The following is a 26,076-nucleotide window of genomic DNA, read 5'->3' as shown; positions in this document are numbered from 1 at the left end:
AATAGTTTTGCTCCTGGTGTTTTTTCAAGACACAGCATTGACTTCCCTGCTCCAAAGATGGGTTTGCAATTGTTAAATCTCTAGGAGGGATGTTTTCATGCTGCTTGCACCATCCTTACAATTTTTGATTGCAGAATCTCTACTTACAGAGATAATGGAAGAGGAAGAAAGAGCACAGCTTGACTCTCAAGGTCCTGAGTTATGTTTTCAACATCAGCACTTAGATAATTCACCATCTGATTTATAAAGTGAGCCTATTTAGCAGGGATTCATTCAGATTTTTTAAAAAGACAGCTATTTTCTAATACTGTTTTTGTAGCTGCTTTTCTTATGGAAAAATACAGAAAACTATGCTGGATCCTTCTAAGCAGCTTGGAAATGTTACAGTACTTTTGGGCTAAAAACCCAGATTCTCAGTAAGCATGCCCAATAACTATGCAGACTGGATGATAATGGAGCTGTACCCCAAACAATATATTTCCAAGCTTCTCTTAAAAGTAACACGATTAACACTTGTGCTTTGGCCTTATCATGAAATGATTCAATAGTGCAGGTGGGGCACTTTTTCCACTCATCTACCATTTATGTTTTGGTTTTTTTTCTGACCTCTTCTGAATTATAAACAGTGTGTAGCCATTAAGCTTCTTTCTTGAGTGAGTTCCTCTAAGATACTGAATTTGACTCTTTTTGAATTTTGAGCTGGAGAACTACATAATGGGATTTCTGCCCGTAAATTAACTGAAGTAGAATAATACTAAGTAATTTGTTGTTGGCCATTCTTCATACATTAGTTTCCGTGGAGATGAATTTTAGACCTTGTGCTCTTTTCTTAGCATATATATCTGCTCTCAAAGCCCTTCTGTTATTGGGCACAATTTATTTGAGTCAAGCACAGTTTTTGCATCTTGGTTTAAACCCAAGGATCTCGTATGGTCTTACGTACAGGATCCTTGAAAAGCAAGCTGAATTGCAGTGGCAACCTTAACTAAAGCTGAGACTGGGGAGTTTAACAACTATTCAAAAAGAATACTACTTGGTCCATCTCCTGCCACCAGCATTAATGGGAATAGGTTTAGCTATTCTGACATCAGCCCCATCTACGCTGCCATATAATGCAATTTTAAACTGCATTTTATGATCAGTGTGGACTCTGTAAAGCCCTGGGTGTTTTGTTGTTGATTTTATCCCCAAGATATTTAATTTCTATTCATATATTTTTCCAATAGATTTTTATCCCACTGGAAATATACATTTAATTGATTGTTTGTTTACCTGGTGGACCAACTCATTACTATGATTTGATTAACTTTAATTTGAAAGTGAGGTGGGTGTTGCGCTGTTTCATTTATTTATAGTCAGCCCTCTACATTTGCGGGGGTTAGGGGCACAGGGATCCCATAAAAGTAAAAAACTGCAAATAAAGAAATTGCAGGTTTTTTAACCCGAGAGCACACTTCTCCACGAATTTCTAGGTTTTCCAGTATGACTCTGTGGTCAACTTCCACCGATAGCTGCCCACAGAATCTCATTAGTGAACCCAGAGATTCCCAGAAATCTCTAGGTCCTTCAACAAGACTGGAAGACATTAAGCATAGAGTAATCATCTTGGTAATCTAAACTGAATAATCAAATCCACAAAAGTCAAAACTCCAAATGTGGAGGAACGACTGTATTGATAAAATATGGATGTCACACTAAACTTTATATCCTTGGGCCTCCTCCTCCTCCCATCCAGGTGGGAGGAGGAGTTTAGAAGCTTTCTCTGTAGTTATCTTTCCTTTGCAAACATCTGTTTCTACAATAAGAGCCCAGAAGTTAAGATCGGGAATTAATTTGTTTCAGTGTACCATTAAGTACTTCCTGAGCTATTTATGATAGAGGATCTTCTTTGGCAAGCTGAGAAACCAATGTATACCTTCTAAGCACGTTCTCCTTAATATGGGTATGTTTTATGTTTTACTCACTTAACACCATTCTCAGTTAGATGTGATTCAGTCATAGAAACAGTATCTGCAGAATTGTTTCTGCAATTCTAGCATAGGATTTACTATCTAATAACAAATAGCCATTGAGGCAGGTTCTTTTTTTGACATTCGGTTCAGGGCCATTAATCTACTTTACATGGATTTTAGAGTTCCCCCTCTTTGAGCTTGCCTTAGTGAAATGCTTACTAATTACTCTAATATACTGAGCAGGCAGTATCTTAAATTAGAATAATGTCAGCAAGGCTTTTGCCAAACTAGGAACATCATATTTTATTAATGTGAATACACAGTGCTTCCCCCTTCTGAACTTGCATTAGAAAATAACAAAAACAACAGTATCACTACCTCAACAGATTTCTCACAGAGGTCTGCAAAAACTACAGGTAGTGATGCTGCATTATTACAAGAAAAAAGGCTCAGTAAGAGGAAAGAGGTATAAGCATGGTTAGTGCTTTGGAATTAATAAATATTTAATTAATAATTACAAATAATATTAAGATTAGTTACATAAGGATTTCATCTCCTTTCTCTTGCTGTCAGGCAATTAGTTTTTGCCAGGGGACTGCAGAAGTTGAGGCCCTAAACCTAGATGTATGGTAAAAATTTGGAACTCAGCCTTACTGGGTTCCTTCCATACTATACCAGATTACCACTTTTAAACAATGGGTCTGCGTAACAAAAAATCAGCCCAATACCACCATTCAGGCTAAAAAAAAGAAAAAAAAAGAACTAAAGTCAAGTCTGTGAGAGCATGCAAGAAATCGGTTAATGTGTGTGTGTGTCAACTGTAAAATAAGATTCATGAAGCTGGTTGGCTGGGCCATGCCCGGAGAGATGGATGATCCTGGGACTTTTGGATACTGTTAAATTTTTCAGGCTTGAGCTACAGAGTGCTCAGAGTTCAGGTGCTCAGAGAGAGACGAAGAGAGAAGCTGAGAAAGACAGATTATAAAATGTGCTCTTGCTTCATGAGCTGCTGGAGAGAGATTCTCCACATGGAAAGAGAAATACCATTTTAAATCTCTCATAAAGGACATTATGTGAGTCGATGCCACTGATCACATGATTGCAAATATGTTGTTCTGAACTACAAAGACTAAACTACTTGTTCTTTATTGTTCATCTGCGTGGCATATTTTCTTTCTCTGGCAAGGCAATATGTGGGCTGATTAAACATGGACTACGCATGATTTTCATTTTGTCACGAAGTCCACTTTCTAACAAAGTGTATTTTTTCCAATGATTAGAGAGGTGTCTAGAAAAAGTTGTTTTTAAAATGAAATTAATCTTAGACTCAGCAAATTCAAAAATGAGGTTCCAGGAGCTGGGCTCTGAAGACTCAACAGTGTGGAAGAGCTCAATTGTGATTCTGAAGGAAGATTAAGAAGTTTTTGAACAAACAAAACACAAAGATATTCTCATGGGGATTGTGTGACTTCGAAAGAAAGAAAGAAAGAAAGAAAGAAAGAAAGAAAGAAAGGAACAAACAAACAAACCAGGGCCCCTTTTATACTGCCATATAATCCAGATTATAAAATCAGATAATCTGCATTATTTGTTTTGAATTGGATTATATGAGTCCATACAGCAATATAATCTAGTTCGAATCAGATGATCTGGATTTTATATAGCAGTGTTGTACCCCTAGACTGCATAGACACCTCAAAATTATGCTGGAGCCCCAGACTATAAGCAAAGCATGTTGTTTATTGAAGAATATATGTAAGCAATAGCAAATCAAAGACCAAAGTCAATGAAACAAGGTTTTAGTCTTCCAGGTACAAGATACTTGAGAGTCTTGAAGCAAGGGTCCATGAAAATCAAACACAAACATAAACTAATAATAATAATAATAATAATAATAATAATAATAAACTTTATTTATACTTCAACAAGGTATCAAAATTAGTCCAAGGAACAGGACCAAAACTGGAATAAATAACAGGATCCTGGCCTGGAACAAGGGACCCAACTGCAAAACTTTCAGGAACAATGACTGGATAATCCAAAATTCCAAAAACTGGATAATTCCAAAAAAGAGCAAGAACAAGAACTGGAACAAAACTCAAGATACAAGGCTACATGAACTTGGCATGAAAGTCCACAGGAACATGAAACAGGATTCTATGAAACATAAAACATGAGTCCATAAACAGGAACCACACTCTCGATGAGCAAAGTTACCACCTCTGAAAATATCTCTCAGAAGCAGTTCCTCTTAAAGTTGAAATCATACCATCTGCTCCATCTCAAAATCTCCCTTTCTTGTCTCTGTTGACATATAGCTATCTTTCTGTTAACCTCATTAGTCTTATCACAACTGAAATGCCCTATCTACCAAGGGATAGTTCGACCTTGACTCTCCCAAGGAATGCAGTTCAAGCTGCCTGCTTGAAACCATTGTATGCTTGCTCCCAGAATCATCAGGAACAAACTCTGGCTACATGGAAATCCTAGGACCCAACCTAGATTCATCTGATAGGTCAGGTGCAGGTACAATCACAGACTGAAGAGGCCCAACCTCAGGTTCACCTGACAGCTCAGGTGCAGGCTGGGATACAACAGGCAGTGTTGAAGGGGCCTGACACTCAATCAATGCCTGAAATGTCTAGATCATGTGTCTTCCAACTTGACTCTGTGCCTACCCATGCTACACAATTATAGCAGTATGATTCCACTTTAACTGCCTTGATTCAATCCCATGGAATCCTGGGGATTGCAGTTTAGGGAGAGACATTTTAAATTCTCAGCCAGAGCACTTCAGTAACTCACCAAACCACAAATCCTAGGTGTCTGTGGTATACAGACATATAGTGAATAACAGTGCTATTTTTGTATAGTGCCAAAGTAAAGGGTGAGAACCAACCAGACAAGCATTATAATTCATATTTCTACTATAGAATCCTGATCATGTTTGCTTAAGTCCTTTCTAGAAGGACTGGAGAAAACTTGGGTCTGTTACATTGCCAATATTGCATAGATAAAAGTATGAATGCATCTGTAGCACTGTTGTTGTTATGACACGGATGGCCAACATAAAATCTCCCTCAAAGCTGTTTCCTTCCTATGCTCTTTTATCTTGAAACCAAACCTCAGCTAGAAAGAGGTTACTGCCTTCTCACAGTACTTCAAATACATAGTAAAATAGGGCACATGGCCACGTTATCTTCTGCTATATGAATAGACCACAGTAAACCTAACATTCCTGTGGTCTCTCTCCTGTCATGTAAGAGGACTTAAAAATCTCCACTTCTATTTTTAAACAAACCACAGTTTCCACATCATCTGAATGTGGGTAACTGTGCTTTGAACTGTGGTTAGTGAGAAGGAGATAGGATCAAAGTGCGGCCTCTGATATATAAAAGAAAAGGAAAGAGGAATGGGCACATGAGTGCAAGCTTATTCTCAGCTTGTTTATGTAATGTAAAGCTATGATTTCCCATATATGATTTGTCCATGCGAAGCAGGTGGACATAGCACTGAACGAAACATGTAGAATAATCATAGGATGCCTTAAACCTACACCTGTTGATAAAACTCTATAAGCTAGCTGGCCTTGCCCCTCTTGATGTGCGATGGGAAGTTGCTGCTAACTGTGAGAGAAATAAGGTCGAACATTGTGAAAGCCACCCACTGCATGGCTATCAGCCTCCTCCCAGTAGACTCAGGTCAAGGAGGAGCTTCATGAGAACCACCATTCCTCTTAATGTTCTCCCAGCAACAGCAAGGATGTCCCTCTGGGCAGCTAAACCAGGCAATCCCAACTGAATGGGCATCCAGTTGGGATTGCCTGATTTAGCTGCCCAGAGGGACATCCTTGCTGTTGCTGGGAGAACATCAAGAGGAATGGTGGTCCCCCCCCCCCATGAGGGTCTGCCCCCAGGGACAAACCAAGAATGGGCAACTTGGAAGTCCCTAAATAGACTGAGAAGTGGACTGGGCAGATCAAAAGACAATCTGGCAAGATGGCACTACCTGGAGGAATCCACCTTGTGTGACTGTGGAACAGAACAAACAACTCCTCATATGTATGCTTGCCCACAGTGCCCTGCCTCATGCATGGAGGAGTTGTTTAAAGCTACAGACAATGCGATCGCTGTTGCCCACTTTTGGTCTAAAACTATTTAGCTGTTTGTGATTCCTTTATTTTGTTGTTTTTAAACTTATTTATTATGCAATGCTTAATTTATTATGCAATGACACGAAATAAATAAATAAATTTCCCTTTATGTCTGAACTGAGTGTACAAATATTATTTTGATCTACATCTACATTGACAAAGTGGTACAGTTTACCTCAGAAACCAGTTCAATATATGTTTGCAAATAACCATTGAAACATAAATCTCCCTTTATGTACCAAGGAGACAACAGTATTTTTTTATTAATCTTTGTCATCTAGGGTTTTTTAAAACTTTCACGTACTTTTCACAGCATCACAACCATAATCGAAATATCACAAACAGGTTTTTTTTAATCACACTGAGTAGGGCTGCAGTGCTAACTATTACTAAAAATAGGTAGACCTCCTTTAAATGCTGTTATGCAACTGTCTTTACCAAATTGCATTAATATTGTGGAAGGAAATTTGGTTATACTGAAATGGGATTTCATATCAGCAGTATGTGAAAGATGGATCTTGTAAAATGAATGGGATATCTTTAAAAATTGTCCATGCAAAGTATGTCCAGTTCACAGTGTTAGATTTGGGAACAGTGAATATTTGATGTTTATATCACACATAATTGTGCGTGAGTATGGCTACAGACATAAATAAAAATACATTTACACATTGCACTTATTCTTTTAAAGAATAAATAGCATTAGTCTTTTCTGGTTTGTGTAGGATGCAAGCAGTGCCTAAATTGTAATCTACAGCACTATGAAATGGTAAATTTTCAGAGTGGAATTGAAGGCAATACATATAGGTTATTGGCTGACTTTACAAATTTAATAAGGCTGATGAACATGCTGTTGGTGGTTGAAAATTATTGTCCTCTGTCTTAGAATGATGAGTGCTGTATTTTGAAATCTCCTTTGTAAATTAAGTATAGGTAATCAGCAGGACTGCTTTATGAGAAGAAAAGAGAACTTACACTAGCACTTGCAGATCAAACCCAGGCAGTTGTTTGGACACATATCCATATTTCAAAGAAATACCATCAAACAAAGTTATTGATTTTAAGAAAGGGAAGCTGGACAGCACTTTCAGGGAGGTTAAATGAAGGAGTAAGCATGTAAAAGATGTTTTATTGAGTTCCAGTTTGGATCAATTGGATGAAATCAGTTATCACTTTGTCAAATATTTCATAAAAATAGATTTATCATCATGTAAACAATACAAGCTAACTTAATTTGGAAATGAAATAGTGTTAGTAAAACAAACCTAGAGTAACACTTTCTTTTCTTTTCTTTTGTTCCAAACAATTGTTAAAGATAATTCAGTAGAAAAAATCATCTTTTTGTTCTTCTTTTGAGAGTGAAGAAGAGCTAAGATTTCTGTTGAAAGATCTGCAGAAACTATGAGAGAGTAGCATCTCCAGTCTGTATTGTTATTACTGTACAGATGTGGTTCCCAACCTGTGGTCCGTGGACCACCAGTGGTCTCCAAGAACTAAAATATGGTCTGTGGCCTCACCGTTACAAAACCCTCTTATCGTGCTAAGATGTTGGAAGGGGAGAGGCTGACTAACCATGAAAGGCCTCCTGACTAACCAATAAACCTCCTGACTGCTACTTCTCCTCCCCCTCTGTTCCCTTGAGCGGTTCTGTTCTATATGTGGTCTGGAAGAGGGGGCGCCTTGATGTCTTCGTCTTTAGGCCTGTTCCTGGGGTTATTCTCGGAGCTGATTCAGAAAATTGCATTGCATAGACCACATCAGCTCTAGACTATTAACCAAATCCAAATCCAAATTCATTTAATGCTTGGACGATAGGTCTTTCACATGCAAGACAAACAAACAAATACATGAAAGCCAGATTATTAAATACAATATAAAACATGCCATTAAAACCCTATATAAATCATTAAAACATTAAAATACTGCAAATATTAATGTCAGGATATGCTCTTCAAATACTACATATTTCATGGATTGGCACCAACATAATTAAAAACAAGATAAAACCAAGTAAGTACAGCATTATTAAAACTTAAGCAGGGAACACCTTGGATATAACAACCACTATTAGTTAAAAGCATCCCCAGCACAGTCGACTGCAATATCGGAGATTAGTCTTGCCCGGATTTTCTGTGTTGCCAGGGCAAAAAGGGCCACCTTATGAGTAACCACACGGTTAGTGTTAGACAGAAGGTAGAAAATCCTTTCTGACACCGTATTTATTAGGAAGGGATAAAGAATAGGTCCCAGAATTTTAGTTCTTGGCTCAGAAAACAGAGGGCAGGAAAACAAATAGTGAGGCAAATCCTCAATTTCCGGGGCCCCACACACGCATAAACGAAGAGCCAGAGGGATGCCTGTATATCTACCATCAATCACTGCTGTGGGCATACTTTGGAAACGAAGGGCTGTCAAGGCTTGCCTAAGTTTTGGAAATGTGAGCCTAGTCAAGTAGATAGCCCTATCATGGTCAAGTTTGTACATTCTGAACCAGTGGGAAAATTTTGAGTTATTAATAGCCTGCCTATCCAGGTGAACACTGTGATTGAAAGTATATTCCTTGAGCTTTTCCCTTGAGTTCAAGATGTAGGGTGTATTGGAGTGGGGTGAAATTCAAGCAGCTTCTGGTATCTTGTATTCCAGACTTTGCATTTTGCTATCTGTTCAAAACATCCCTTGGGGAGGACCCTAACTGATGATTCTTTTACACTTCTCCAATAATTAAATAGGGTGAAGTGAATATGTGATCTAATGGAAGGGAGACCAACCTCTGCCCGGACTAAGGCTGCTGGGGCGCCTGGTGGGAGCCTCAGTAGTTTCTTAAGAAATGTATTTTGAAAGGTCTCTAGTTTCACTGTCTGAGTCTCATCCCATCTCCAAACAGCAGCACCATACAAAATCTGGGCTATGACTTTACTTTGGAATATTTTGAGTGCTGGAACAACAAGATGACCCCCTGCAGTGTTGTAAAATCTGAGGATTGCTCCAATAGTTTTCAAAGCCACTGTTTTAGTATGTTCTATATGGGATTTCCAAGATAGTTTTTCTGTGAAATGGATTCCAAGGTACAGTAGAGTCTCACTTATCCAACATAAACGGGCCAGCAGAATGTTGGATAAGTGAATATGTTGGATAATAAGGAGGCATTAAAGAAAAGCCTATTAAACATCAAGTTAGGTTATGATTTTACAAATTAAGCACCAAAACATCATGTTATACAACAAATTTGACAGAAAAAGTAGTTCAATACGCAGTAATGCTATGTAGTAATTACTGTATTTACGAATTTAGCACCAAAATATCATGATGTATTGAAAACATTGACTACAAAAATGTGTTGGATAATCCAGAATGTTGGATAAGTGAGTGTTGGATAAGTGAGACTCTACTGTACTTAAATTCCTGGCATTGTTCAATTTGGTGACCCCTGATGGTCCAACTGTTTTGAGAGTGTCTTCTTCCAAACACCATTACTTTTGTTTTATTATAGTTGATATTCAGCTTTTCTTCAGAACAATAAGTACCAAGCTTGGAAAACAATCTTCTCAGCCCAATTTGGGTAAGTGAGATTAGAACCATGTAATCAGCATACAATAGAATGGAAATTTTCTTGGATCCTACTGGGGTGGAAAACATTCTGGCCCCGAGAGTGCAGGTATTATGTCATTCAGATATAGATTAAAGGAGTGTTGGTGCCAGTAGACATCCTTGTTTTACTCCTTTATTTGTATGGATGGGGTCAGTTAATGAGCCAGAGATACCAACTCTTAATCTAGCTGTGGTGTTAGTATAAAGTGCCTTGGTTAAAAACAGTAGTCGCTGGTGTTAGCCAGTTTATGCCACAACAGGTTTCTATCAATAGAATCAAAAGCTGCTGCTAAGTCGACAAAGGCAACAAATAGATGTTTGGTAGGTCTGGCAATGGCTTGTTGGGCTAAAAAATACAAGATCAAACACTGGTCGATTGTACTTTGTCCTTTTCTGAAACCAGCCTGTTCAAGTTTCATATTCCCAGTCCTCTAATTTGTTTAACAAATGTCTACTATAGAACTTGAGTCAATATCTAAGAGGCGAATAGGGCGATAGTTGTTGGGATCTTGTTTATCACCTTTCTTGAAAATGGGGACAACTATGCTCTGTTTCCAGCCCTCTGGGATTATGCCTGTGTTATTGATTTGTGAGAACACTTTGGCTAATATTGGAGCCCACCACTCTGGAAAGTTCTTAAATGTTTCTGGGGGCATCATATTTTCCCCTGGGGCCTTGCTCAGATTTTTGTTTTTCCTACTCCCGCACCTGGAAATGGGAAACAAAAAACGCAATAGGACTAGCCCTTAGTCAACAACACACCACAAGGCTTCTAAACAACTGAAAATTGATGAACTCTTCAGGGAAGGAACTGTGAGTATATCTGACTTAAACACCCTGTTTGAAACTACAACTGACAACAACGCTACTCCCTTAATTCTTCATGATAAAGCTAACGAGCCTCTATCAGTAGCCTTTGACAACAACTTGGCTGCATATCATGAAGGAGTATCCTTGGAGTCAATTGAAACAGATGCAGTAGAAGAGAACCCTCTCTTTACCAAGATAAGACAACATACAGGGCAAACAATTACCACAGACTTTGTGATGAACCAATGTCTTCTTGCAGCCCACACTGTTGTTTCTATCTTTGAAAGGCTAGAAAAAATAGTAGGACAGTTGGGGCTTCTCAAAATTGCTGTTGACGCCTTCACTCAGAAAAGTATACCTTTAAAAGAAAGTTCAGCTAGACTATTAAATATGGTTTTCTGTGGGTGAGCAGATGGTGACTACTGGATGGCATATGTTCTGTATTAGAAACTAGATCTGATGTGGTCTATCCAATGCAGTTTTCTCAGTCAGCACCCCAAATAACCAAACTGAATCTAAAGTTGATCAAAAACTGATTTGTAACCCTTTTGATACTAATGTTGGAGAGTGGTCCCCATTCAAAGTGGTCCCTGGTCAAAAAAAGGTTGGGACCACTGCAGTACAGCAAAGTACCTGAGAGGGGAAACTGAACATTATTTTCAAAAGGGAAGCTGCTAAATGTGATCAAATCATGATGAAGATACATAGTACCAAATACAACAGCCACTGTTAAATGTAAAAGAAGCATCCAGAGTCAAAATATCATGTTACATGCATCTCTGAATTTCATATTCAAAGGGTTTTTTTTTTTAAAAAAAAAATCTGCTTTTAAAATTTGGCGTCATTTAGGAGGGGTGATCATTATTGGTATCCCATCAAATGAATAAAGAAGAATTAACATTTCTTTTTCTGCTGTGGTAGTGAAGAAACGCTTTCCTCGGAAGCTGGCATTTGCTTTGGGATGATTTCCTGATTAATTTTGTCCTCCACAAGGAAGAAATGGTTATGTTCTCCAACCATGTCTGGTGTGATCACAGCAATTGTCTGCTCCCCCCAGATGAAGATGATGAACTGTATTTAAAAAGAGACTCTGTGTATTATATTCAAGGACACATCATATACATTTTTACATCAATATATTTGGATACATATAGGAAAAATAGTTTTAAATGTTCTTCTAGCGTTGATTACACTTTGGTCAACAACATACCTGCCATCTTGAAGACTTTGCAGTAGAGATTATCTGGTATCACCATTTATTTCTAACAAAAAGAGTACTCACATATCTCTCTTTAAAAGTGGTTTTAAGATATTTTCCAACAGATCTTTGCAAGAAGATTCAGCAGGACCTAAATTTGACCACAAGAGTTACCAGTTAGATAGGTCAGGAACTGGAGATGTGGTCACAGACAAGTTGGAGGTTTAATAGCAAATCAGGCAAATTGGGAGGCATGTAAGGTAAGGAGGTTACATAATATTTGAAAACATATTCTAAAAACAAGCCCAAAAAAAACAAACCCCTGGGGGAGAAGAGTGGTACTGTATATTAAATAAATAAATAAAGCAGTTCAGCCCTCAAAAGGTAATGAGGAAAACAGAATTGCTAGATACTACTCAATAGAGGAAAACGTAATTACAGTTGGTCCTTCCAACCCATAGATTCTGTATCCATGGATTACATTATTGAAATATTCCCCCCAAAATATCCAAAACCTTGATGTTGTAATTTTATATAAGGGACGCCATTTTCTTTCAACATTGCATGTAATGGGACATAAACATCCATGATTTTTATATCCACCGAGGGTTCTAGAGCCAGACCTCAGTGGATAACCGAGGGTTTACTATATGGTTCAGCATGTGTGAAGTTGTTTGCAAAAGAGTCATCATCATGCACTTGTTATGCAAAGATAACATTGTGACTTGCAACTCATTGCTACCAAACTCTGGAGGTAAGACAGTTAATGAATGAGACTAGAGCACAGCTTTCTCTGCCATGGCTTCTTGCCTCAGGAATTTCCGTCCAAACAAGTGTCTCATGGTAGTCTTATTGACACCATTTTAAAAGATAAAGAAGAGTTTATTGAATGAATCTTTTTCACTAAGGCATCTCTCAATGTCTTCTTTTGATCTAGTCCTACAGTGCATCTGGCTACTTGCACAGTGTGGCATCATGAACAGAGTTCAAGGGAAGGATTGCCCCTCTGCTGCTGAATATTTTCCTCTGACTAAAGAAGCTTTATAGATTAATGTGTCAAGTAATAAAATGCAGATATGTTTTTGACACTGATGGACATAGACTAATAGAGAAAAAGAAATATTATTTAAAAACATGGGGTCACGCTGTGGGTTTCCCATTCTTTTAAAGATTAAGATAATACACAAAAGCTAAATCTACAAGTTAGATTTAGAGCACCAGGCAAGGTGACTTATGGAGAAAGGGAGGGGGCAAGGAGAAGGCTAAATGCACTGGGTGTGAATTAAAGTTATTTAATTGCAAATACTTGTTTTCTTTTTTCCCCTCAAAGAAATTATAGCTTGGGGATCCATTTAAACCACTCACTAATAGGCTTTTAGCATTTAAAAGACTCAAAGTGGAGTCAGCTTGTTGATAAATGTTTTGAATCCTCATTGCTATTATCTTTCATGAGAGGTACTCTGCTCTTTATTGCTACTTTTAAAACACCGCTTCACAGAAAAATGGAGCAGGAAGTATATAATATATTTAAAGAGCATACAATTTTTTAAACTATGAAAATAGTATCACTTCCATCTTTCCTTCATCTTCATTCGTTCAGTCGTTTCTGACTCTTCGTGACCTCATGGACCAGTCTAAGCCAGCGCTCCCTGTCAGCCGTTGCCTCCCCCAGTTCCTTCAAGTTCAAGTCAGTCACTTCAAGGATACCGTCCATCCATCTTGCCCTTGGTCGGCCTCTCTTCCTTTTTCCTTCCATTTGCCCCAGCATCATGATATTTTCCAAGCTTTCCTGTCTTCTCATGATGTGGCCAAAATACTTCAGCTTTGCCTTCAATATCCTTCCCTCCAGTGAGCAGCCGGGCATTATTTCCTGGAGGATGGACTGCTTGGATCTTCTTGCGGTCTAAGGCACTCTCAGGATTTTCCTCCAGCACCAAATTTCAAAGGCATCTATTTTCCTTCGCTCAGCCTTCCTTATGGTCCAGCTCTCACATCCATAGGTTACTATGGGGAATACCATTGCTTTGACTATGCGGACCTTCGTTGTCAGTGTGATGTCTCTGCTTTTCACTATTTTATCAAGGTTGCCCATTGCTCTCCTCCCAAGAAGTAAATGTCTTCTGATTTCCTGGCTGCAGTCTGCATCTGCAGTAATATTCTCGCCTAGAAATATAAATTCTGTCACTGCCTCCATGTTTTCTCCCTCTATTTGCCAGTCATCAATCAAGTCTGGTTGCCATGATTTAGGTTTTCTTGATGTTTAACTGCAGCCCGACTTTTGTACTTTCTTCTTTCACCTTGGTGATAAGGCTCCTCAGCTCCTCCTCACTTTAAACCATCAGAGTGCTATCATCTGCATCAGTCCGGCCTTGGATTTGTGAAGCCCCGCATGTCGCATGATGTGGAAAAGTATACCTCTTGAATATCTGTATCCTTGGCAGTTGTTATAGACACAAAAGCTTTGTGAGGAGAACAAGTATGAAAAAGGCATCAGTCCTGGGGAAAAGACAAATCACCTTGGCCTGCCATATGTAGTCCTCTACATTACAGGCAGAAAAATCTTTAAAAACCCAAATCACTTGTTTTCTGTCTATAAAATCACATTACTGCTCACCGGTAAATTGGTGGTGTCTGTGTGTATGTACTAATAAACATAATATGATTCTCATATTATTTACATTATCAGCATATAATTGTCTTGGTGTGTGAACATAATACTCATGAGGGTGGAGAAGAAACCTTTGGACCCTTCCACACAGCCATATAACCCAGAATATCAAAACAGAAAATCCCACAATCTCTGCTTTGAACTGGGTTATGAGTCCACACTGTCATATATCCCAGTCCAAAGCAGATAATGTGGGATTTTATTCAGCTGTACGGAAGGGGCCTAAAGCATAGAAAGGCTAAACCCAGGGGTAGAGAAAAAGATCAATGAAAAGAAAGACTGGGGGTGGGGTGGGGGAAGAGACAGCAATGGAAGGAAATGGCAAATAAATTTGTGTTTTAGGCAAAAGCTGGAACTGGCTTAAGGAGTGCCTTCAGTGGACAGCGAGAACGACCGGGGTGAAAGCAAAAGAGATGGGGGTGGAAGAGGAAGAGAAAGAAAAAACACTGAGGTTTTTTTTCGTGTCAGGAGCAACCTGAGTAGCTTCTGGAATGAGAAAATTGGCCGTCTGCAAGGACGTTGCCCAGGGGACGCCCGGATGTTTTGATGTTTTTACTATCCTTGTGGGAGGCTTCTCTCATGTCCCCGCATGGAGCTGGAGCTGATAGAGGGAGCTCATCCGCACTCTCCCCGGGTGGGAGTCGAACCAGGCAGCTTTCAGGTCAGCATTGAGGTGAGATGTGGGACTACTATAATCTGGTTGAAACTAAGCAATTTGTCAAATTCTAAATAAGTAAATGAATGCCAGCTAGTTCAAATACAAGTCCAGTTAGAGTCAAAATTTTAAAAGTACGTATGGAGGGCGAGATGGAAATGTACCAGGATTCCTGGATTTTCTTTGTACATGCTTGCTGCTCACTCATTTCAATCGGAATTACATTTGTATGATTGTTAATCATTTATGCAACCACTTGGAGACACGATTCATGGTGTGTTGGAAGCACATATGGACTAATATTGAAATTGATTTAGGATGTTTTTGTTGCCTTGTGATCTTTGTTTTGTAGGTTACTGGAATACCACTTAAATGTGAAGTAGAAAGTGACATAAGTCTGGTGGATTTTTTTATGTACTAATAAACATAATATGATTCTCATATTATTTGCATTATCAGCATATAATTGTTTTGTGGCAGCATTCATCGGGATGCAGCAAAAATGAAACATTACTGTTTATGGTTATAATAATTTACTGCACATCACATCAATACAGAGCCCAGTTTACAAGTTGTACATATATCTCTGTTATGTCCTGAGCTGGAGATGTGGACTGGGGGAAGAATGAGTTGAAAATCATGTTCCAAAGTGGAACAACATGGTAACATAATGTATTCAGGGCTGCCTCTGCCATTGTGCAAACTGAGGCGGATATGAAGGCAGGAGGACATTAGAGGTGGTATAAGGCGCTAGTAAAAACATAACTCTATGGACTATACAGCAGGTCTTCACCGTCTAACTTATCTTGCTATACTCAGTTATCTTCTATGTTATCTCATCACTACTAGGCCAGAATGTTTTGTAACTGACAGTGGATAGTAATATCAGGATTAATGGATATCCAATAGTTTCCATCCCCATTGGCCCCTCTTCAGCAACTGCAATATGTCTAAAATATGCATCAACCTTTTTAATGTAGAGATATTCTCAGACAGGCCTTTTCATATTTACAACTTCAGTATGTGCCGCTCTGACATCTGCACACTGTTTTCATAAATTTTAAATAGAAGAGGAAAAGAAAAGGTGAGCATTATGTATGACCCATAAATGTATTGTTTTGAAAAAATATTCCTGTTGCATGTAATAAAATTGTCTCCCTTACAGCATCTTGGAGGACACAAATTGTGTTCTCTTCTGTCCCCGCCCCTCTGAGCCTCTGGACCCCGAAGACTATATACTCCTGTCCTATAATGTAGGAGTAGTTATACTGGCTTCTGTGATTTATTACACACTAGCTTGGGGCCCCGGCAGTGCCCGGGTCATTTGAGAAAGGCATTGTTTGCCTGTGTTCCAAGTGTAGTCTCAATCCAATGTCAGCTGGAGTGGTGTGGATGAACTACAGCTCCCATCTGCAAGTCCCATCGTCCATGGTCTATCCCTCGCCAAATAATGCCAGGATGTAGAGTGAGTCCTGGGGGCTCTGTGTACCAAGTTTGGTCCTTATTTGTCATTAGTGGGAGTCATAGTGGTCTCAGGAAGTGAGTGAATGTATTGCATGTCCCATCATCCATGGTCCATTACCCTCCAAACAACGCTAGGATGTTGAGTAGGTCATGGGGACTGTATGTGTCAAGTTTAATCTTGATCAGACATTTGTGGGAGTCGCAGTGTTCCCTGGAAATGAGTAAAGGTATTGGAAGTCCCATCATCCATGGTCATCCCCTTTCAAACAGTGGCAGGATGTAGGGTAGGTCATGGGGGTCTGTGTACCAAGTTTAGGCCTTATTTGTCATTGCTGGGGGTGGTAGTTCCATCACTGGTGGGCATTGCAGTGGCCTGTGGGAGTCGTAGCGATTGAAAGTACTACAAATCCCATCACCCATGGTCCATCGTCTCGCAAACGGCACCAGGACATAAAGTGCGTCATGGGTGGATAAGTGTGTCAAGTTTGGGCCAGGTCCATCGTTCCTGATGGTCACAGTGGCCTGTGATAGTGGCGACCAATCAGAAAGCTGCCACATACACCGCCGCATACATACATACCCGCATACATACAAACAGTGACTTTTATTATATACTAGCTTGGGGACCCGGCGGTGCCCGGGTCATTTGAGAATGGTATTATTTGTCTTTCAATGTTATGTATTATGTTTGGAGTGAACGGCAATTCCCAGAATCGTGGCTTAATACTCCCCAAACCCAGCCAGTATGAAAAGTTGGGCATTTTGGGGCCTGTGTAGGAAGTGTGGTCCAGATCTGTCATTGGCTGGTCATTGCCTGGGTGCAGTACTGTCTGGATGGGGGTGAATGAGTACAACTCCCAGTCCCGGGACAATTGCGTAAAAAAAATTGTCAGTATCCACAGCAGGCAATGTTCAGTCTGTGTCAAGTTTAGTCAAGATTCGTCATTGGCTGGGTTCAGTGGTCTTTGGATGCAGGTGAACTACAACTCCCAAAATAAAAGCCTATTTTCCAAAACACCTGCAGTATGTTGAGTTGGTCATGAGGATTTTCTGTGCGAAGTGTGGTCCTGGTGCATTGTTGGTGGGGGTCACTGTTTATGTGGATTCAGGTGAACTATAATTCCCTTTTCCCCAAACTCGTGCAATATGTTCTATTGGTTATGGGGGTTCTGTGTGGCAAGTTTGGTCCAGACCCATCATTGTTTGGGTTCATAGTGTTCTGGGTGTAGGTGAACTATAACTCCTCTACATTCCCCAGAGTCACAGTGGTCTGACTTGGTGCAGGGTGAACTACAACTTCCATGTGGCGTCAATCCCCCAAACTCCTCCAGTAAATGTAGTTGCAGCTCAGTTCTGCTGTGTTTGTTATGCAGAAAGATTTGAAAAGAAAAGGCAGTAGGCGGGGTCATGCAAACTCCACAGAAATGGAGAACCCTGGGATGCCTGCCTGTGGTGCAAGGGCAGTAGGCGGGGCCATGCAAATTTCACAGCAATGGAGAACCCTGGGGTGCCTGCCTGTGGTGGAAGAAAAAGCAAAATGTAGGATGAAACGGTCCCCAAATGAAAGCATTTCTTCGGTAGTGGGCCGTAGTGCTTGGGGAAGACATTGGCAGAGTTTGGCCTAGATGTTCATGGTGCTCGCTGTAACCGCAATGTCAGTGCAAAGGAGTGACTTACTGGTTTCTCTAGAATGAGAAGTGTAGCCTGTTTCTGGAGGCTGGAGGCTGTGTGAGTGGACACCTGTGCCACATACATACATACGGGTTTTCACCTTTATTATGGATTTAGATTAGATATAGATGATATAGATACAGATATAGATATAAAAAGGTAAAGGTTTTCCCCTGACGTCGTGACCGACTCTGGGGGTTGGTGCTCGTCTCCATTTCTAAGCCAAAGAGCTGGCGTTGTCCGTAGACACCTCCAAGGTCATGTGGCCGGCATGACTGCATGGAGCGTCGTTACCTTTCCGCCGGAGCGGAATCTACTCACATTTGCATGTTTTTGAACTGCTAGGTTGGCAGGAGCTGGGGCTAACAGTGGCCGCTCATTCCGCTCCCGGGATTTGAACCTGGGACCTTTCAGTCTGCAAGTTCAGCAGCTCAGTGCTTTAACACACTGTGCCACCACCAGGGCCCCCCAGATATAGATATGTTATTGATGCTAATAAGCTCAGAATAAGACTCACTAGAAGTTGGATTTGGAGAGAGCTCTAAGCCAGGGCTTCTTTAAATTTTTCTCACTCACAACCCATTTCCTTCTTAGAAAATTTTATGTGACCCTAGGTATATCTATTATCTATACCAGGGGTCCCCAAACTAAGGCCCGGGGGCCGGATGCGGCCCATCGAAGCCATTTATCCGGCCCCCACAGCACAAGGGCAGAAGGGGGTTGGGCTAAATAATCCAAGGGGTCTCTTCTTCTCTTACAACCATTATTATTATTATTATTATTATTATTATTATTATTATTATTATTATTATTATTATTAACATTGAGGCTGGGTGGCCATCTGTCAGGGATGCTTTGCTTGTGCTTTTGGTGTGCAGAGGCAGAAGGGGGTTGGACTAAGGGTCTCTTCCAGCCCTCTTTTTTATTATAAGTATGACACAGCAAACAAGACAGATTTGCTGGATTTTGTATCACAAAATCACAAGTCGAACACTTCCCAAGTGTCTAGGACTGTGTGATGTATTTTTGGATGATGCGTGCAGATCCCAGTCGGGTGGCCTTTTGCAGATCCCAGTCGGGTGGGCTTTTGCTGTTGGCAGATCGTAATTTTGTCAATGTCGGCTGAGATCTTTTGGCATGGCACATTTATTATTATTATTATTATTATTATTATTATTAACATTGAGGCTGGGTGGCCATCTGTCAGGGTGCTTTGCTTGTGCTTTTGGTGCACAAAGGCAGAAGGAGATTGGACTCAATGGCCCAAAGGGTCTCTTCCAACCCTCTTTATTATTATTATTATTATTATTATTATTATTATTATTATTATTATTATTATTTTATGACACAGCAAACAAGATAGATATGCTGAATTATTATTATTGTTATTAATTATTATTATTATTATTATTATTATTATTATTATTATTATTATTATTATTATTGCTCAATGGCCAACTATAGTTCGGCCCACCAACAATCCGAAGGATCGTGAACTGGCTCCCTGTTTAAAAAGTTTGGGGACCCCTGATCTATACACATAATAAAAGTGAAAATCTGTGTGTGTGTATGTGGCACAGGTGTCCATTTACACAGACAGGTTCCCGCTTCTACAAACAGCTACAACTTCCAATGCTGAGGAGCCACCAATGGCCCTCCCTCCAGGGAACACTGCAGGTTATAGAGAGCGCCGTGAACATGTTCAAGAGCCCTGCCAACGTCCTTCACAAACACCATCCTGCCCACCACCCAAGTGAAGGTTTTCATACGGAGACAGTTTCATCCTAGATTTTCTGTTTTCTTTCACCAAAGATACTTCCTAGTGTTCCTTTCTCTCTCCATTGGTGTGGAATTTGCATGACTCCTCCCACTGCCTCTCCCTTAACCCTTTCCTACCTTTCTTATGCCACACAGCAAATAAAGCAGAATTGATCAGCAACTGAACAACTAAACATACTGAAGGGGTTTGGGGCACTGACTCAACATGATGGAAGTTGTAGTTCACCCTTCATCAAGACACAGCACTGTGACCCCCACCGACAATGGATCTGGGTCACATTTGGCACACAGAACCCCCATGACCAACAGAACATACTGGAGGGGTTTGGGAGGAACTGACATACATTTCTAAGAGATGTCGTTCACCTACATCTGGAGACATCTGACCCCCCCCCCCCCCCCAACAATAGACTGGGACTAAACTTGGCAAACACAACCCCCATGACCAACTGAACCTACTGAAGGGAATTGAGGGGAACTGACCCACCATGGTGGGAGCTGTAGTTTACACTGCAACTAGAGAGCACAGTCTACTCCAGCAATGATGAATCTAGAGATGCCCAACATAACAAACTTTAAGTACTGAGGGAGTTTCTTGGGCTGCACCTGGCATGATGTGAGTTGTAGTTCACCCAGAACCTTATGCATTATGGACAATTAAAAATGTGAATTAAAAAAAAACCCGGACAACGCCAGGTACCCAAGCTAGTAGATATATATAATAGGTATACAATCAAACATTTACTGATAATAAGTCAGCATTTGCAAGGCTTCTTAAACATGTTGATTTTTTCCCCTTTTTATGAAATACAGCTAAAGCATTTTCTGCGAAGTCCAGTTTCAGTTTTCCAATTTCCAATAAGCCTTTATTGGCATATATGTATATATCAAGACAGTGTAAAATGCAGAGTATAGTATACAATAGAAAAACAATAGAAAAACTTCACGTTTGTCAAATGTTTAGAAACCTTGCCACTGTGAGGCAGCAGCTAAAATCTTGAGAATTTAAAAGCATGATTACTTTGTCTGGCTTGTATAGCTTGCAGTAGCAAGTTTGATCCACCGTATACTATACGTTATTGCTAATGTATAAATGTAATGTCTAAAACAGCCCACAGGTGGAGATCAAAAACCTTTTACAGTAGAGTCTCACTTATCCAAGCCTCGCTTATCCAAGCCTCTGGATTATCCAAGCCATTTTTGTAGTCAATGTTTTCAATATATCGTGATATTTTGGTGCTAAATTCGTAAATACAGTAATTACAACATAACATTACTGTGTATTGAACTACGTTTTCTGTCAAATGTGTTGTATAACATGATGTTTTGATGCTTAATTTATCCAAGCTTCTGCCGGCCCGTTTAGCTTGGATAAATGAGATTCTACCGTACTTTGGCCAAATTTTCCATGACCCGAACATTGAGCTAAGGGGACTCCATTTGGGGTTGGACCCAGAGTTGAAGAAGCAGTGCTCTAATCAACATATTAGCTAGTATAGTTTTAACAATTCAACAGATTCGGTGTTATTTTTACAAATGAACTGAAAAAATTGTTTCTAAATTGAGAAAGTGACAATTGCAAAACGTTCATCATCAACTCTTTTCCCCCCTCTAGAAATATCGGCAGTATATGTCAGGACTTCTGGCTCCTCCTTATGGTGTTATGGAAACTGGCTCCAACAATGATAGTAAGTATAATGCGGTTGCAATTCACTACAGACTTACCCGGAGAGTAAGGGATATTGAATACAGTGGGACAAATATGTCAGGTTTTTTTCTAATTTTTCCAGTCTTTACATTTGTTTAGCCCCAAAGCCTGAGAGTTTTTGTTTATTTTACTTGAAAACTTTTACACATTTTTCTTCCTACTTCTCCAAACTGTATAATTATTTCTGTTTGCAATTTTGACTTTTTTTCGTGTCAGGAATGACTTGAGAAACTGCAAGTCACTTCTGGTGTGAGAGAATTGGCTGTCTGCAAGGATGTTGCCCAGGGGACGTCCGGACGTTTTTGATGTTTTTACCATCCTTGGGGGAGGCTTCTCTCATGTCCCTGCATGAAGCTGGAGCTGATAGAGGGAGCTCTACCCGGATTGGATTCGAACCTGGCAGCCTTCAGGTCAGCAACCGAACCTTCAAGTTTCAAGGCTTTAACCCACTGTGCCACTGGGGGCTCCACTATTTTGACTAATGCAGTATAGACATTTTTGTTATCAGTTTTCCTAATAAGCTGCATTTTCAAATTTTATTTTTCTAAATGTATATATGGAGCTCCATTGGTACAGTGAGTTAAACTGCTGAGCTGCTGAACTTGCTGACTGAAAGGTTGGTGGTTTGACTCCGGGGAGCAGGGTGAGCTTCCGCTGTTAGCCCCAGCTTCTGCCAACCTAGCAGTTCGAAAACGTGTAAATGCAATTATGCCGGCCACATGACCTTGGAGGTTTCTATGGACAGCGGCGGCTCTTCAGCTTAGGAATGGAGATAAGTACCAACCCCCAGAGTCGGACACAACTAGGCTTCGGAGAAAACCTTTACCTTTATTAAATGTATATACTGTATTTTCAATTGCCAACTTAGGAACACTGCAACTTTCATAGAATAACAAATGTTTACTTTGGATATGGGTTTAAAATTGTAAAATTATATATGCCTCCTTAAAATTGTGAACTGAACCAGTGTCTCTGCCATCTCAGCTCTTTTGTAAACAACTGCATGAATAGGCTGCACATTTTGAAAGTCAGTATGAGGAATTTGTGTTACTCATTTTTATGAAGCGTGCTGCCCCCTGTCTATTTCTAGCAAAGTCAACATAACTTCAAATAACAACAGAACCACCTGTCTGTTTGTAGCATATGTTCTGACTGTTTGGATGGAAGTGGCGAGGGATTGTTGGGAGAAGAGGGCTGTTTTTCAATCTTCGTGAGAGTTTCTACCCACATTGAAAGCTATCAGGATGTAAAAGTAAGATCAGAAATGGCTGTTGACAAAAGATGCTTTTGAATATTATTTCATGTTTTCAAAGTATAATTAATAAGATAAATTAAGCAGGCCTATGAGGAAGACAAGGGAAGATTGGCCTTCTATTCATAGCCATGTGTTCTGAAATAATCTTTAGTTATTTGATTTTAACAGATTTCCTGAACCCTTTCACCTCAGAGAGTCCAAAATTTAAGAATGTGTGTGCTCTTCACTTCAGTACATAACCTGCAATATGAGAATATCATATTTTATAAAGGCACAAGTAAACAGAATCATACAACTTGAAAAGTAAACTCTAATTCTCAAGTAGTAGTATTCTAATATATTCCTTGCTTTCTTATAGGGATGCCGGACAAGGACAATATGTCTAGCAGTAGCCTCTGCTCCATGGCTAAAAATAGCAATAAGGTAAAAATATTTTCTGATCATAATGATGGAGGTGGATGGGGCATCAAAATCTAGGTACGTTGGAAACTAGCCTGCAGGGGAAGTAAAGGAGAGAATTCCAAGAGAGCAATAAAACAAGCCTTTTATTATTATCATAGCTGATGATAAGGCAAAACAGCCATAGGTACCCACATTTGTGGGTCCGTACTATGCAAATGGTTCACATTTAAATTGTCAAATTCAGTTAGGGAAAACTGAACCTCAAACTTCATCTGTGTACTCCTGAAACACCTAGCCAGACCCCCAAAGACCCCAGTGTTATTTTGATGCTGTTTTGTAGTGATTTTTGCCTTTCAGACACATTCCCAAACGTTTCTTTTAAAAGCTGCTTCATGACCAAATAGTGACTGAAAGCGACAGAATACCCATGTCTAATCCCCATGACTGAAATAGTAACATTTTTGCTTTCTGGTGGCTCAGTGTACACAAACTTAGGTTTATGCACAAAACTATTAAAAAATAATGTGCATAATGTTGCCTTCAGGCTAAGTGTAGGTATATATAAAACATAAATAAATTCTATGTTTAGACTTGGCTCCCACCTCCAAGATACCTCATTATATATATGAAAATATTCCACATCCCACCCACTCTGAAAAAAAATCTGAAATTCAAAACACTTCTGGTTCCAGGCATTTTAGGTAATGGATGCTCAACCCAAATAGTAAAACCATAACTGTGTGAGGCGAATTGGTTAAGAGGAGGCAATAATGTGTTGATCTATTTTCTACTTTTAAAAAACTATCCAAGTGGTGTTTTGCCAACTACATTGTGTTTGGCGGGTGACATTTAACATCTTTTCTATAGTATTCCAAAATATTTTGTTCCTACCCTAATGGCACCACTTATTTAAAAAGGATACATTTTTTGTTACATGGACATATTCAGTACTCAACCCCCCTCTCTCTGTATTTTCTTCCTAACTTCTATCCTTTGCCTCATTTCCTTTCTTCCCTCAAGCTTTCCTTTTACATTTTTCATTTTTTAAAAAGCTATCTCCAGAGCCTTAGTGACAAAAGCAGTAAGTGGAGTGACAGATCAATCCCACATCCACACAGTAGTCAACCTGAGAACTCAAGTGAGAAAAAAATGTGTGATGACAACCCCATCCTCACTTCTTTGCAAATCTTGCATCTTTTAATGTTTATATATATATGTTTAAAAACCTTCTTGAATACCTTGTGTATTGGAACGGGAAGTTTGGGAAGGAGTTTGGGGAGAGGGAAATCTATAAAAGTTTTCCTGGACTTGAATTCTCAGGCTTAGTCTGAAAGGAAAATATTGATATTTCTATGTGCAGTAGGCTACTTTTTAGCTCACTCTTTTAGCACATAGGGGCCTTCCACACAGCCATATAACCCAGAATATCAAGGCAGAAAATCCCACAATATCTGTTTGGAACTGGGTTATCTGAGTCCACACTGCCATATATTCCAGTTCAAAGCAGATAATGTGGCATTTTATTCAGCTGTGTGAAAGGGGCCTAAGGCTCTGGATAGAGTTTAAAAAAGAAAACATTAAAAGGAGGCACATGTGGGGGTGGCATAAAAGGGAAAGAATGGGTGGCAGTGGGGATTGGAATCTTTCCCCCCATTCATGCCATATAATCCAATTTCTGAATGCAGATTATATGGTAGAGTAGGATCATATAATCCAGTTCAAATCAGATAATCTGGATTCAGAAACTGGGTTATATGGTGTAGATCTGGTCAGAGTTAGAGAAAAGAAAGAAGAATGTCTGGACCAAGGAGCAACAGAGTCAAAGTTATTTTAAGTTATGGCAGAAATAAATCACAGCAGAACCAATTGTCAAGGCCTTTGCAATTATCATGAACAATAAAACAGGGCCCTTCCAGGCAGTCCTCAATCCCGGAAGGAACTGGGATCTACATTCACTTGATTTCCTACAGCCATCACGTATTACAGTTATGAATGCCTCCATCTTTGAAATTTATTTGGTAAGAATAGGAAAAAGTTAATCTGCATTCTTAAAAGTTTTATTCTATTGAAATCATTTTTGATTTAGGCTCCCTCTAGAGTGCACTATATCCTAGCATCTGATCCCAGATGATCTGCTTTGAACTGGATTATATGACTCTATACTGCTAGATAATATGGGAAAGGTAGATAATCTGGGATCAGGTCCTGGGATATAGGGATGTGTAGATCCACCCAGATATGTCTATTTTTGTTTCCTTTAAGTCAGATGATCAGTATTCTTATTTTCTGATAAAAGTACTTTTAAAACTGTTAATAAAACTACTGCCTGATAAAATGTGAAAAACAAGGTTTCTAGGAGATTTAACTTAAATAGGGACAACTATCTAAAAAGAAGAAGAAAACACATTTTATTTCTTATTCAGATCAGTAGATTTTTTTCTACTTCCTTTGAGAGACTTATCTTTTTAACACACCTTTCTAACCCTTAAGAACCTTGCAGACATTACTGCATAGACAAGCTTTTCTTCCTGTTTTATATAATATGGGGCTTCCTGTCCCATACTTATCCTTTATGAAAATAAACTCTTTTAGGTGGAGTTAATATATGGTACTTTGACAGCATATTCCATTGTTGTGACTAACACAGGAAGGAAGATCAACCCCTAAACATGATTTTTACCCAGGATGCAACTTTATTATTCTTATAAAAGTATATTTGAATTTGATCAGTACAGGCTAAAGACAAAGGGTTTCTTTAAAATAAAACTCAGTG

At 39.5% G+C, this 26,076-nt stretch overlaps 1 protein-coding gene across 2 annotated transcripts in view; it reads left to right on the top strand.

Moving 5' to 3' along the window:
• Window positions 1-26,076, top strand: part of rapgef4 (Rap guanine nucleotide exchange factor 4) — a 249,649-nt gene that overhangs the window by 108,007 nt on the left and 115,566 nt on the right. For both annotated transcript variants that reach the window (XM_062969187.1, XM_062969188.1), the window contains 2 exons: window positions 21,554-21,626; window positions 23,260-23,324. In XM_062969187.1, the coding sequence (XP_062825257.1) occupies window positions 21,554-21,626; window positions 23,260-23,324 (138 nt within the window). The remainder of the gene's footprint in view (window positions 1-21,553; window positions 21,627-23,259; window positions 23,325-26,076) is intronic.

This window comes from Anolis carolinensis, chromosome 1 (assembly GCF_035594765.1).
Source record: "Anolis carolinensis isolate JA03-04 chromosome 1, rAnoCar3.1.pri, whole genome shotgun sequence".
Taxonomy (NCBI): Eukaryota; Metazoa; Chordata; class Lepidosauria; order Squamata; family Dactyloidae; genus Anolis; species Anolis carolinensis.
This window is presented reverse-complemented; position numbering and strand designations above follow the sequence as displayed.